Genomic DNA, 14,246 nt, shown 5'->3' with positions numbered 1-14,246 from the left:
TTATTCACTCCTGAGCCAAAGTCCAAGAAATGAATGTAGGTGAATGGGCGGCTATGTTTGATTCTGTGATTCGGATCTGCTCCTAAATTTAATGGGTTCTTAGTTGGCCTATGCTACACCCCTCCTGTTTCAGGAAAATCAGTCTGATAGTTTTTGCGTAATCCTCCGGCTGAAGTGTCCTTGAGCAAGACACTGAACCCCAAAATTGCTCACAAAAAACATGCAGAAGAACAGATGCTCTCCAGGCCGGTCCTTTGCCAAGACTGAGTAGAGCTCTTGGACTTGGTCCCCGGGTGCCACTTGCCCGGCTGCCCACTGCTCCTGACTGCCCCTGGAGGAGGACAGCTGGAATGGGATAAATGCACTATACAATTTCCACCGGCGACACCCGAGAATTGCATGTATGTGATGTGTGTGCAATGTGTCACTGTGTGGCCTAATAAAGCCCCCCCCCCCTTGGGTCCTGTAATTATAAATTATTATAAGGCGGCCGAACAGGGCGCGTGTATCCCGTCCCCAGTGGAGCCGGCACGGGTTCTCTCGTCACAGCGCCGTTGGCCTACCTGGCAGCTGTGTGACCAGAGGGCCATTAGTCATCCGGCGCCCCCCCCACCCCCCCTCAGGCTGCTTTACCATGATGGAGCACATGGCGCCATGCCGCCAAGGCAAGGCGGGGCTATTTTTAAAGGCTTTCTGTTTGGGGCGAGGACACAAGTTTTCTTGCAAAACAGAAGGCTAAAGCCACAATACAATGAGGGGACACACGACACAGAGTTGGATGCATATAAAACCATATATTTAAGTATATAACAAAACAAAGGGGCAACACAATTAGTAGACAAGAAAAGAATGTGATCAGTCTCAGGGAAGTGAGAAAAAGATGCTGGGCTGAGCCATATCACCACGTAGATATCCCAGCGCGACACACTCACTCACTCACTCACTCACTCACTCACTCACTCACTCACTCACTCACAGGAAACAAGGTAAGGGACTATGAGGCCCTGTGTGTTTACACTGCGCTTCCCGATGCATAAAGACAACTATGCCTTAATCATTTCTTCCATCTCTCTCTCATCATTTAATTCACGGTAGACCAATGTGAACCAATCTGGAGTGAAGGACTTTTTTTATTTTTTAGATTTACACACTGCAGAAGACATGATCAATAAAGGCCTTAAAAACTATCCCACACAAAAAGTGTCTGTCTGTCCGTCTGTCCGTCCGTCCGTCCACCCGCGTGCCGTCAGCAGCCGACTGACGGGGGGGATGCAGGGAGAGTCGGGACCCAGAGAAAGAAAATATATTATTATGCTACCTCAGCGATGCGAGGTGGCTAAACAACACAGCTCGCAGTGATGCAGTAGAAGCTGCAGCCAGAGACAGAAAGTCTGCAATAACAGTGACAGGGAGTGTGAGAGAGAGAGAGAGAGAGAGAGAGAGGAGAGCGAGTACAGACAGAAAGAGGGTCGAGAGAGAAAAAGGGAAGGGGGAAGAGGCAATGCCATCAGGGAAAATGCTTCGACAGCCACACATTAAAAATGCGCGTGCACACGCACACAGCTGTACCGTAGCACGTCTAGCATACCGCATTTGGAGCAGTGGCGCGGCAGACCGTTCGCTCTGCATCAGACATGTGGCTGTACGGTAGCTGGGCAGAGGAGGGTGGGGTGGGGTAGAGATGTTTGAGTGTGCATATCCCCCCCCCTGCTGTGCTCGGGGATGCGTTTCATAGCTAAAAGGGAGAGTGAATAAGAGACTCCCAAAATGGGTTAATGCTTCCATAGAGTTTTGTATCATATAACAGATGGTACAGGAATGATGGGAGTTATTGTGAACACATCAGTAAACACAGCGTTAGTGAATCACTTACAGTGAGACAAGGGATTCATCGAAAGGCCAAGTGATTATGCTTTTTCGATTGATTTTTATGATTATGAAAAATGTGCAAAAGGTTTTCTAAGCTATGTACGTGAGAGCTGTAGCTCACAGCCTACGTTTCAAGGTAGAGAAATCATGGTTTGAATGTTAGATTGCTATATCACAATGACACAACCCAAGGCTAGTGATAAGTGTTCCTTTATTGATGGTACCCCACAGCCTCCACATCCATGCAGAATAATCAGCAAAGCCCATTCAAATAGGTCTGTATGCACAAATAGTTGACTCTCTTATCTGTGTGCATCTTAACAAATATGTTGTTCACCAACTGTTACAGAGACATGGATTAAAGTTTGAGCAGGTGATGAGATATCATTTCTGTATACTTTACTTTGGGCACTTCCGAAGACCACTAGCCTTTGGCAGAGTTCAGAAATGTCGATATGTTATTGAGATGGGTAGATGTGGGGAAGGCCAGATGGCCGGACCAGGGTTCGTGTGCTATCCAGGACTCGTCTACTGTTGACCTGCTATCACCGTATCTCCAGGCCAGTCGATATGCACATGCACTTGAGAGATATTCATTATTAGCACCAAACCAGTGCCTCGACACGCTGTTAAAGTTGACGTGAGAAACCTTCCGGAAAAACGCTTGACGGGTCCCTCGATTTCCAACCTCTACGCAGCACGCATGGAGCCCCAGCTCACCTGGAAAGGGGGGTGATAAGTACGGTAGCAGTTAAACGTCTCCCGACGAGGTTTCATGTCGGTCTTCGTCACCGTCCTCCTGGCCAGCGGGGGGCGGCGGAGAGCAGCTTCTAGGCGCCGCGGCGCCGTCTTTCCTCAGGCTCTTCAGACACCGGTCCAGCCGCTTGGCGCACAGAGACACGTCGTCGCGGGTGATGCCCACGGCGGAGGCGGCGTTGAGGTAGGGGCAGGGGTACGCCTCCGAGTGGGACATGAAGCCCCGGAACGTGTGGCCGCTCACGGTCTGCTCCACCCCCAGGGGGACCACCCTGGAAACAAACAAACAAACAAACATTGCCAGGGAGTAAGCCCTCTTCTGTCCTGCTCCATGTGTCGACTACTTTGTCACACTGAACCACTATCTATGGGAAGGATAAAAACCTCATATTCAACACTCTGGCTTTGGAATCATGTTCACTGCAGCACAAGAAAGGAAGTTTATCCATTGGTGCATTTACAACATAATAGGACCATAAGTGCTTTGAAATTAGGTTAAAAAAAAACAAAAAAACAAAGCATCATAAGCAGAACGATGCAAATGAATAATTAATGAAGATGCTTAAAATATTTACACTGCAGCCTAGCAGTTTCTGTGCAGTCTATTAGAGAGGCCTCTGTTCTCTGAGACCATGAGCAGAAACTTCAACCAATATGAAAGGAAGTGGGTATTTTCACCACATCTACGCAAACACGCAAGTAGTGACTGCAAAAAAACAATACTTGTGATTATTTATCTGATATTGTAATCGCAATTAATTGTGATTAATATTTGACGGTTGAAATACATTTTCTGTGGTGCCACCTTCATGTATACAAAAACAGAACAGAAATCTGTGAAATGTCTGCTGTCTATCTGTTATCTGTCCATCAGTGAAATTGCTCACAGCGCACTCTGCGAGAACGCATGTGATTGGTCAGACTGCATGAACATCCATGATTCATCCGCGTGTTACCGCCACACTCAATGCAAAACGGAATTATTAGATTGCATTAATTGCGTCCTTTTGTGATTAGTTCATTGCAGAGGTCATAAATGTGCTAACGATTAATGCACAAGTAGCTGTGCAGCCCTTAGAAACCAGAGAATTCAAATTCCAAGATCAATATGTGAAGATGATTTCAAGGCCCGTCTGCGTTTCGTATTCCCAGTGACAGAGGGGGCACAGGCCCAGCTGGCCCTGTCTAACAACCACTAATGGAAACCTCTTCATTAAGATGTCTCCACTTGAGGGCTGTCTGCATCTTCCTGATCATCTAAAGTGGCTCCCCCCACCATCAGCAATCTGATTGGATTCTAGCTCTCTGTCTGTATGTAGATGAGAGGGTGGAGGTGGGTAGAGCTAGGGCAGGACTGAGATACACCCTTCAGGCTGTCTGCCCTCCTGCCTGCCTCCACTCCTCCTTCTCTCTTCTCTCCACCCCTCTCTCTCTCTCCCTCCCTCCCTCCCTCCCTCTCTTTCTCTACCACACCTTCCTTCTCCCTCTCCCTCCACCCCTCCTTCTCTCTCCTCTCTCCTCTCCACCCCACCTCTCTCTCTCTCCCTCCCTCCCTCTCTACCGCACCTTCCGTCTCCCTCTCCCTCTCTCTCCACCCCTCCCTCTCTCTCCCTCCATTCCTTTCTCTACCGCACCTTCCTTCTCTCTCCCCTCTCTCCACCCCCACCCTCTCTCTCCATCCCACCTTCCCTCCCTCTCTCCACCCTCCCCCTCTCTCTCCCTCCCCTCCCCCACTCTCTCCCTCCCACCTTTCCTCGCTCTCTCTCTCCACCCCTCCCTCTCTCTATATCTCTATCTATGTGGTGTACAGCGTGTGTGGGGTGTGTAGTGTGTGTAGTATGTGTGTGGTGTGGAGTGGAGTGGAGTGTGTGTAGTGTGGTGTGGAATGTGTAGTGTGTGTGTGTGTGGTGTGTGTAGAGTGTGTGTCGTGTAGTGTGGTGTGTGGTGTGTGGGGAGTGCGTGGTCTGTAGTGTGTGTGGTGTGTAGTGTGTGTTCTTACCTGGCTCCAGACACCTGCCTGGTGAAGAGCATGGAGCCCAGCTGAGTTACGGCCTGGTCACCCTGCGCCTGGAGGCAGCTCAGAGACATCGCTAGACACACACACACACGCACGCACACAAACACACACGCACACACACAGATAGACACACACAGAGACAGACAGACAAACAGACAGACACACACACACACACACACACACACACAGATAGACACACACAGAGACAGACAGACAGACAGACAGACAGACAGAGACACACACACACACACACACACACACACACACAAACACAAACACACACACACACACGTGGGAAGAGGAAGGAAGGAAGATCACATGGTCAGCACCAGCCTGCAGTGAGCAAACTGAAGGTGGAGAGACGGACGATTTTAACACAGCAGAAAGTATTCATGGGAAAACGCCTGCTGTGTTGGCTTCACTGAACAAGGGCAGATCAAACTGGCATTGACGTTCATCGTGTTTTGTTTTGACGTATATAAATGCGTGCTTGTTTTGCTTAAGACGAGCATGTCGTGTCATAGACTATCCTGGCCAATCAAATGAGGGGGGTGCTTGGCTGTGAAGTATGCAGTATCCTACAGTATGTAGTCCAATAATGCACGCACATCCACGTTATTCCACAGGCGAGGCTTTAAAAAAAAAAGTGGTTAATTAGGAAAATGAGAGTATCCGCACACTGTTTTCATGCTCCCACAATGCTTCAGTAGGATACGACGTTTCGACCTGCGAGACTGAAGGCTTTAGACCTCGCTGGTGAAAGAGACTGAAGGCTTTAGACCTCGCAGGTGAAAGAGACTGAAGGCTTTAGACCTCGCAGGTGAAAGAGACTGAAGGCTTTAGACCTCGCAGGTGAAAGAGACTGAAGGCTTTAGACCTCGCAGGTGAAAGAGACTGAAGGCTTTAGACCTCGCAGGTGAAAGAGACTGAAGGCTTTAGACCTCGCAGGTGAAAACGTGCTACCCTATTACCCTATTAAACCACCGTGGGAGCGTTAAAACAGCGTGCGGATATTCTCCCTTCCCTAGTGTACGGCGTCCTGCTCGTGGGGTTGTGTGACCCGTTGGCAGGGTTTATGGGGCAGCCCTACCCAGGGAGATGGGGTTGTGTGACCCGTTGGCAGGGTTTAGGGGGCAGCCCTACCCAGGGAGATGGGGTTGTGTGACCCGTTGGCAGGGTTTATGGGGCAGCCCTACCCAGGGAGATGGGGTTGTGTGACGCGTTGGCAGGGTTTATGGGGCAGCCCTACCCAGGGAGATGGGGTTGTGTGACCCGTTGGCAGGGTTTAGGGGGCAGCCCTACCCAGGGAGATGGGGTTGTGCGGGGTGTGCAGCAGTCTCTCTCCGTGGGCCTGGGCCAGCCCCTGCAGCTCCTCCGCTAGGCAGCCGTACATCTCCTACGGGGTGGGGGGGGGGGGTTAAAGGGAAGGGAGGGAGGGGGGATGGAGGTAGATGCGGAGGGAGAGATAGAAGCAGACGGTGAGCTATAAATAGCTGCGCGACGCTCCCTTCTTCACAAGCTCAGCCTTATTTTAGCAGTGGCCTCTGGTTATTGCTAATCCAGCACTTTCCCACCCGCAGCAGGCTATCCCCTCCCACTCTCCTCTCCTCCACCTCCCTCCATCCCTCTCCTCCCCTCCCACTCTCCGCTCCTCCTCCATCCCTCTCCTCTCCTCCAACTCCCTCTCCTCCATCCCTCTCCTCCCATCCCACTCTCCTCTTCCATCCCTCTCCTCCCCTCCATCCCTCCCCTCCACCTCCCTCTCCTCTCCTCCCATCCCTCCCCTCCACCTCCCTCTCCTCCCATCCCTCTCCTCTATCTCCACCCTCCCCTCCCTCCCTCCTCTCCCTCCCTCCCTCCCTCCCTCCTCTCCCTCCCTCCCTCCCTCCCTCCTCTCCCTCCTCTCCCTCCCTCTCGTCCCCCGGGCTGTGCTGGTGAAGCTGTCCAGTCCTCTGTCTGCTCTGTCCCCCCCCCCCCGGGAGCCATTACCAGACGCGGGAGGGAGACTAGAGAGCTTCAGCCACAGCTTCACTTCTGGCCAACTGAGCGGAACTGCCGACAACGCACTCTTGGTTTCAAGCCCCCGGGATCTCAAATTTAGGAGGAGGATGGGGAGGGGGGGGGGGGGGGGGTATTTCGGAGCATGGGAGGGTGGGAGTCTGTGAAGCAGCTGCTAGGACTGGAGTGGGAGTTGAGAGCAGACAGAGCTGCAGTGCTCGTCAGAGGGGTTAGCTAGGCTGAGGTCTCCACTGCAGCGGTGTGTGTGTACCGGAGGAGGTCTGTCACGGCAGTACAGCAACGCTACGTCAGCGTCTCCGCGGCCTGACAACAGTCCCGCCCTGCAACCTGAATTATTCAGACACGTTGCCTCCGGTGAGGATGTCGAGGAAATCGCTCACTTCTGCACAATGCTGTTATGACCTGGTCCGGCCATCAAATATTCATGATCGGGACCGATAGTGATCGATAAGCTCTGATAGAGCCAGGTCATGAGTCCAGAGGTATTTCCTGGATGGACCCCAGCAGATATTACCCTAATGGCATTGTGGGTATTGTGTGCCATCCCATAGGGAGTACCATTGACCAGGTCACTGATACGATCAGCTATTTAAATACACCCCTCATGGTACAAGTCTGAGTGCAGCATAAACCAGCAAGAATATCCGCAAACCAGCCAAGTGTGTGTCTTCGTCATCTGGTGCAGTGCATGACGTGAGGGCTGCTGCATCTAGATCTGCCTGGAGGAGGGAGTCACCAGGGGCTACAGCCCTCCTTCTCCCTCCCCTGGATCAATCTCTCTTCGTCATACTGTAGCCACCCCCTCTATAACACAGCAACATAGCTACCCCCTCTATAACACAGTAACATAGCCACCCCCTCTATAACACAGTAACATAGCTACCCCCTCTATAACACAGTAACATAGCCACCCCCTCTATAACACAGTAACATAGACACCCCCTCTATAACACAGTAACATAGCCACCCCCTCTATAACACAGTAACATAGCCACCCCCTCTATAACACAGTAACATAGCCACCCCCTCTATAACACAGTAACATAGCCACCCCCTCTATAACACAGTAACATAGCCACCCCATCTATAACACAGTAACATAGCCACCCCCTCTATAACACAGTAACATAGCCACCCCCTCTATAACACAGTAACATAGCCCGCCCACTATAGCACAGTAACATAACCCTCACTCTATAACACAGTAACATAATCCCCCCCCCCTCCCAATAACACCAAAACAGAGCCCTCCCTCTATAACACAGTGCTGTCTTACAGTCGGATTGCAGTCAGAATGCTGGTGTGGCATTATTTAATTAAATTAATAGATTAAAAGATGAAGGTCTAGCTCACATACATTAAAGGCATGGTTAGCTATCGATTGTGATCAGCTTCAATATGTGAATTAAAAATGAGCCAAATTGAGAGAAACCCGTTGATGTGAGTGAGAGGTCAAGTGCTCGTCATGGGGAGGGGCGTGGCCTAGCAGGGGAGAGTATGACCTCACCTTCCTGTCAGCCAGCAGCTTCCTGTAGCCGCGCGCCCCCAGTGACAGCAGGGTGATGAGGACGTCCAGGGACGGGGACGCAGACGCCCGGCCTGGGGACACAGGGCAGAGGTCGTGACCCTGCCCAATTAGCCTGGCTACAGGAACAGTCTGGAGGGTAGGAGGCAGAACTAGCCTGGCTACAGGAACATTTATATCTATTTTGGGCTGCGAAACCCAGTGTCCAGCCTCGCTCCTCCTCACAGACATAATCAGATGATTTCAGCTCACGTTTGGAGTCGTCTAAGAATAAGTTTAGGGGTCATGCCACGACGACCGCTTACGTTGCTGGCTAACATTGTTAATCCACCTCGGTGTGAGGCGTCTCTCACTCGGGGAGACCAGGGCAGAGGAGGTAATGATTTCTACCAGCCCGCCACACACCTCAGCACGAAATCAATACACAGGAGTTCGTTTGGAACTGCTGTCAGGAAGGTTGACTGGGTCCAGCCTCATCTGTGAATGGACTGCTGCGTGTGCATCGTCCTCGTTGAATGAATTGACTGAGTAAAAGTAAAATTATGACGTATTCATAGTTCACTCTAAGCTCTACGGCTCATATTCCTGATCGTAATATTGATATTAACCGCTGGTGACGCCTTGTCTGTTTCTAAACTCTCGGGAAACAACGATCGGGGCAAAGTACAGCTCTCACAGAAAAGAGGAAGAGGGACCAGAGCAAGAGAACAGAACTAACCTGGGTACATCTTGCTGATCTCTTGGATGAAGGACTTGTCGAAACCAGCGATGATGGCGCCACCTACTGGCACCATGAAGTTTTTGTCGAGGCTCTGTACGAACGCGTCTATCCTCCCCACACGAGCCCCCTGAAGGGAAACGCATTAAATAACCACACTTCATATCAAGAGAAACCAGCATGCTTTATAACACAGAAACAAAAGCTGCAATTCCCTTCCCAAGCTCTGCTTGATATGGTCTCAAAATACCATTAATGGTAATGCATTTTGATATAAACATGTTGGACTCAATGTCAGTGGAAAATAGATATTGTTGTTATTTATTTTTGTTTGGCACAGAGAAAATTTCCAAATGCCTAGTCTCAACGCCAGACCCATGAGAGTTCTTTCGCTGATACACTATGTGAGCTACGCTAACTATGTTACTGCATGCTGCAGATCTCTCTATGGGTCTGGGACACTTCATGCAAAGATCTGGTGCTCAAATCCTGGCAATTCATTCGTAGTGCTGGAATTCCGGCAACACCAATCGGTAACAACTTTCCCAATCAGGCATTCCCACCCATAGATATGCCCTGCCAATCTAACCTGGGATAGCGTCTCTCATTAGCTACTACAACCTGTCACTCATTCAATTTCGACCCGTCGATACGCCCTCAGAACACCAGCTTGGTACCAGCATGCAAAGTGGCACAGACTCTATTATGCAGTATGTGGAGCACAGCGATTCAACGTAATATTTGAGTCTGGAGAGAGACTAGTCAACGCCTACCTGCTGGATCAGATGCATGCACTTGGAGGACTGCACCCCGTATGCGTTGTTGACGATGTGGGGAATGTCGTATTTGGCACACATAGTGGCCAGCTCCTCTAGTCTACCAGAGAAGACACAGTTACCACAGAGGATAGTCTCATCTTGACTGGAGAAAAGCTTGACACTAAGCATGTATTACAGGTGTATTCAGCATTTACTGTAATAGAACACACATGCACACTTTGAAATGGGCCGTAGGAAATTGTTAGGCAAGCGATCCCTGTTGCTGGAGCGTGACTGAATGGGCTCATGGACTTCTTGGCCTACCTATCAGGGACCCGCGGTGCAAAGCAGGAAGTGGTGGAGTGGACACACAGGATGTTCTCTGTTCCCAGCGCCTGGATCTGGCGGTCCACCCCCTCCAGATCTGTCCGCAGCTCATCTCCCTCCAGAATGTTCTCCACCACCACCGGTTCAAAGCCTGTTCGTGGTCAAAATGGTGGCCAGCTGTTTACAGACGGGCCAGGTGATTATATTATATTATACTATGGTATAAGGGCCAGGTGATTATGTTCTATTATACTATGGTATAAAGGCCAGGTGATTATATTCTATTATAATATGGTATAAGGGCCAGGTGATTATGTTCTATTATACTATGGTATAAAGGCCAGGTGATTATGTTCTATTATACTATGGTATAAGGACCAGGTGATTATATTCTATTATACTATGGTATAAGGACCAGGTGATTATGTTCTGTTATACTATGGTATAAAGGCCAGGTGATTATATTCTATTATACTATGGTATAAGGACCAGGTGATTATATTCTATTATACTATGGTATAAGGACCAGGTGATTATATTCTATTATACTATGGTATAAGGACCAGGTGATTATGTTCTGTTATACTATGGTATAAGGACCAGTTGATTATATTCTATTATAATATGGTATAAGGGCCAGGTGATTACATTCTGTTATACTATGGTATAAGGGCCAGGTGATTATGTTCTATTATACTATGGTATAAGGGCCAGGTGATTATGTTCTATTATACTATGGTTTAAGGGCCAGGTGATTATGTTCTATTATACTATGGTATAAGGGCCAGGTGATTATGTTCTATTATACTATGGTATAAGGGCCAGGTGATTATGTTCTATTATACTATGGTATAAGGGCCAGGTGATTATGTTCTGTTATACTATGGTATAAGGGCCAGGTGATTATGTTCTGTTATACTATGGTATAAGGGCCAGGTGATTATATTCTATTATACTATGGTATAAGGGCCAGGTGATTATATTCTGTTATACTATGGTATAAGGGCCAGGTGATTATATTCTGTTATACTATGGTATAAGGGCCAGGTGATTATATTCTGTTATACTATGGTATAAGGGCCAGGTGATTATATTCTGTTATACTATGGTATAAGGGCCAGGTGATTATATTCTGTTATACTATGGTATAAGGGCCAGGTGATTATGTTCTGTTACAGTATACGATGGTAACGTAACATATAACTGCTGCAGCTGAGTTTGACATGAGGCTTCATGGTAATCCATGTTCTCCGACAGCCCGAGATCAGAATCAGAATCAGTCTTATTGCTGGGTAGTTTTTACACATACTAGGAATGACTTCCCCTACTGCTGCGTAACAGCGATGGAGAGGACACCAGACAGGGTGCAAGGGCTGGTTGGGACAGGGCAAAGACAGGACAGTGTAAATGAACAGTGCAAAATACGAAATACGAACCTGCGGTGACCATGGCTTTGAAGCAGGACTTCTGGTCAATGCGTGGCCAGACGATATACCGCGCCTTCGGCCGCCGGTGGCGAAGGGTCAGGAAGCACAGCGTCAGGCTCATCCCCGTCGCCATGGGGACCACAAAGCAACTGGCCACGGTCCGCACACCTGTCCGCGCACCCGCAAGAAATAAGAAGTGTGTTTTATTATTTTGGTCTACCGTTCATCATCTTGCCATCAGCCAGCTTGAACTGGAGATACAGCGTTCCAAAGACTAAACTAATGTAACCCATCTGTCTCTGCATGCCCAGGGCGGGATTAGAACCCGAGGCGGACGCGCTTACAGTTGCACCAATAATGGGCATCCATCTTGGAGGGACTGTCTGCGCTCCTTTGAGGAGTGAGTTTCACCAGCTTCTCTCACGTTTCCCTCGGTTACACTAAAACCTACTGTAAGCCCAGTCTAGCTACAGTGCTGCTTATCCGCTATCCTCTTATCACTTACCCACCTGAGAGTTTTAAGACGTCCAGCACGACAGAGTTGGTCAGCTTGTTGAGCAAACTAGACCCCGCTGCTTTGGGCTGGACGGCTGCGATGTCACCTGATCGTCCAATCCCATGGATCAACCTGTATTACAGACAAGAAGCAGCCGCAAATTATCAGCAAGCTGTTTTTAAGACAATACTTTGTATATAAGGGCTGGCGATTAAAGTTGACATAAGTCGACAGGGATGGAGGGAAGTTTGTTAGGTTGGTTTGAGAAATTTATGCCAGGCTCACACTAGAGGATTTTGTACTTATCGCCGATTCACCCCTCCCGACAATTGGAGAGAAATCTGGTCTGGAACGCTGGTCGGTACCGATGTTGGGCCCAGATGATCTTGTAATGTGAGGGGTTTACAGATTCAATCTTGAACCTCCCAATCGGCTCACAGACCCAATCTGACCCATGAGACCCACAGGCCCCCGATAATATCAAACATATATTGATGATATTTAAGATTATCACATCACTATTTTACTAGCAAAACCAGTGGTTCGTTGGTTTGTTGCTCCCTCGGGCACGATAACATCCTGTAGTCCGTGATGAGCTGTCATTTTCAAATCTTGTAACGCGTGCTTGTTTGAGATTCGCGAGAAGATTAAGATTCTCCCTATGTGCGTGATGCAACCCGATCTCGAAATCGGTTAGGATTTTTAAAAATGGCCTGGCATTAATGACCCACCATGACTAACTGGATGCTGTAGTGTAGTACTGCATCCCAATGAATTCCAGGCCACTTCAAATAACATTTTTCCAATAACTTTAACAAGAGACTGACTGTTGAAAATGACAAACCTGTAATGTCGTCTAGCCACCAGGCTGGAAGCTACTCTCCCCTCCCTCTCCCCCACACCACAGTTTCCCAGGAAGTTGTTGCTGTCCATGACGGCCAGCTCACTCAGGAAAAGCTCTATGGTGCTCTCGCTCCACCCCTCTTCTGGACATTTACCCTGCAGGGAACAGCGATGGGTCAGGCTGACTAATCACAGCACTTAATGCCTCACTAAGTGAAGATTCAGATTCAAGATCCATTTATTCACCATGTACATGGTTTACCAGGGATTTGACTGGGGGAATGGCATGATCTGATGAACGACATAGAACATGACATGACAGGACAGGAAAGTGCAAAAACATGACAGTGCAATAATAACACTGCCTCCTAACAGCGTTGGAGCTCACCTGCTCCAGAAGCAGTCTGATCACTTGTTCGTGACTGCGGCGGGCCTGGGATCCCTGGCGGATGTAGGAGGATGATACTATCTTCTCGCTTATGGTAAAGTTTTCAGGATTCATCTGTCACATAGGAGAGCATTGGATAGCTGTTCTGGTTGAGCCACCAGGATAACAGCATAGGCACAACATAGATAGAACCACAGGCAAACAAACAGGTCGAGTTGCGCTAGCTAGCATTAACATGTATGTCTGTTTACCTGAATCAAGATTAGCTAAGCAGCTGGCTGCACAACTTGCATAGTTTGGTGGGTAGCTACGTAGCCTAGCTAGAATAACATAACTGTCCTGTTTTTATCTAGACACTTGTCTAATTTCAGTTGTCAGCTTGGCCTTACCTTCGAATCTCAAGACAAGAGCCGCATAAGGTTTTGCGCAATTCTAATTGCCTGAAGTTTTAGAATGCAGGTCTCGAGATGTCTGGCTGGCTAGCTCGCTCACCAGAGACCCATGAGGAAATCCCAGAACTACCGCATGTGACGCCGCTGCGTGATGACGTAATTAAGGTATACGCATGGGGCAAATCCCTCCTGTCTTTCACAGAACATTTCTAAATCGAAATAAAATATTATGTTGGAACATTACAAGGACTGCCTAGTAAAGCAGTGAAAATAACAGTGATTTGTAAAGCAATACATATTTTTTATTTAATGTGTGCTGTTTGTCAATAGATACCCCTGTAACTGTTTTGTTGTATACATCTTGTTTGATCGCATGACTTGTAGACATCCAATAATAATAATAATAATAATAACAACAACAACTACTACTACAATAATAATAATAATAATAATAATAATAATAATAAACAACTCCCTCCTGTCTTTTGCACCTTATCCAAAATTATACTGTGGCTGAGGATAATAGCTCCCATATGCAAATAGCTATGACAAGAGTGGGTATCATTCAGATAGATGTAACCTACTCTTTTAAACCAGGATTACGCAAACACTACCTGGCCGATTTTCATGAAACTCTGTGGAGGGGTGTAGCATGGGCCAACTTACAACCTCTTAAATTTTGGAGCAGATCTGCATCTCAGGTCGGGTCCA

General features: G+C 48.4%; 1 protein-coding gene across 1 annotated transcript; it reads right to left on the bottom strand.

Annotated features, from left to right (window-relative positions):
• Positions 1 to 2,084: 2,084 nt before the first annotated feature.
• On the bottom strand, positions 2,085 to 13,644 carry sepsecs (Sep (O-phosphoserine) tRNA:Sec (selenocysteine) tRNA synthase). Its single transcript, XM_084451957.1, has 12 exons — positions 13,533 to 13,644; positions 13,144 to 13,257; positions 12,757 to 12,911; positions 11,926 to 12,044; positions 11,426 to 11,584; positions 9,987 to 10,140; positions 9,678 to 9,780; positions 8,905 to 9,034; positions 8,169 to 8,260; positions 5,945 to 6,038; positions 4,625 to 4,715; positions 2,085 to 2,897 (listed from the first exon to the last, which is right to left on the bottom strand). Exons 2-12 carry the CDS (start codon positions 13,255 to 13,257, stop codon positions 2,621 to 2,623), a joined length of 1,488 nt encoding a protein of 495 aa, XP_084308083.1. The 5' UTR covers positions 13,533 to 13,644; the 3' UTR covers positions 2,085 to 2,620.
• Positions 13,645 to 14,246: the final 602 nt, after the last annotated feature.

This window comes from Borostomias antarcticus (assembly GCF_949987555.1).
Source record: "Borostomias antarcticus genome assembly, chromosome: 17".
Lineage (NCBI taxonomy): Eukaryota > Metazoa > Chordata > Actinopteri > Stomiiformes > Stomiidae > Borostomias > Borostomias antarcticus.
Note: the sequence above shows the minus strand (reverse complement) of the source record. Positions and strands in the feature narration are given on the sequence as shown.

Bases quoted from the DNA above. Each gene is read 5' to 3' on its own strand.
- sepsecs (XM_084451957.1), bottom strand. From the start codon at position 13,257: ATGAATCCTGAAAACTTTACCATAAGCGAGAAGATAGTATCATCCTCC. The intron at 10,141-11,425 runs GTTCGTATTTCG...GACCACGAACAG, and splicing joins CAAAGCCATGGTCACCGCAG to GCTTTGAACCGGTGGTGGTG. The intron at 2,898-4,624 runs GTAAGAACACAC...GTTTGTTTCCAG, and splicing joins AGGCAGGTGTCTGGAGCCAG to GGTGGTCCCCCTGGGGGTGG.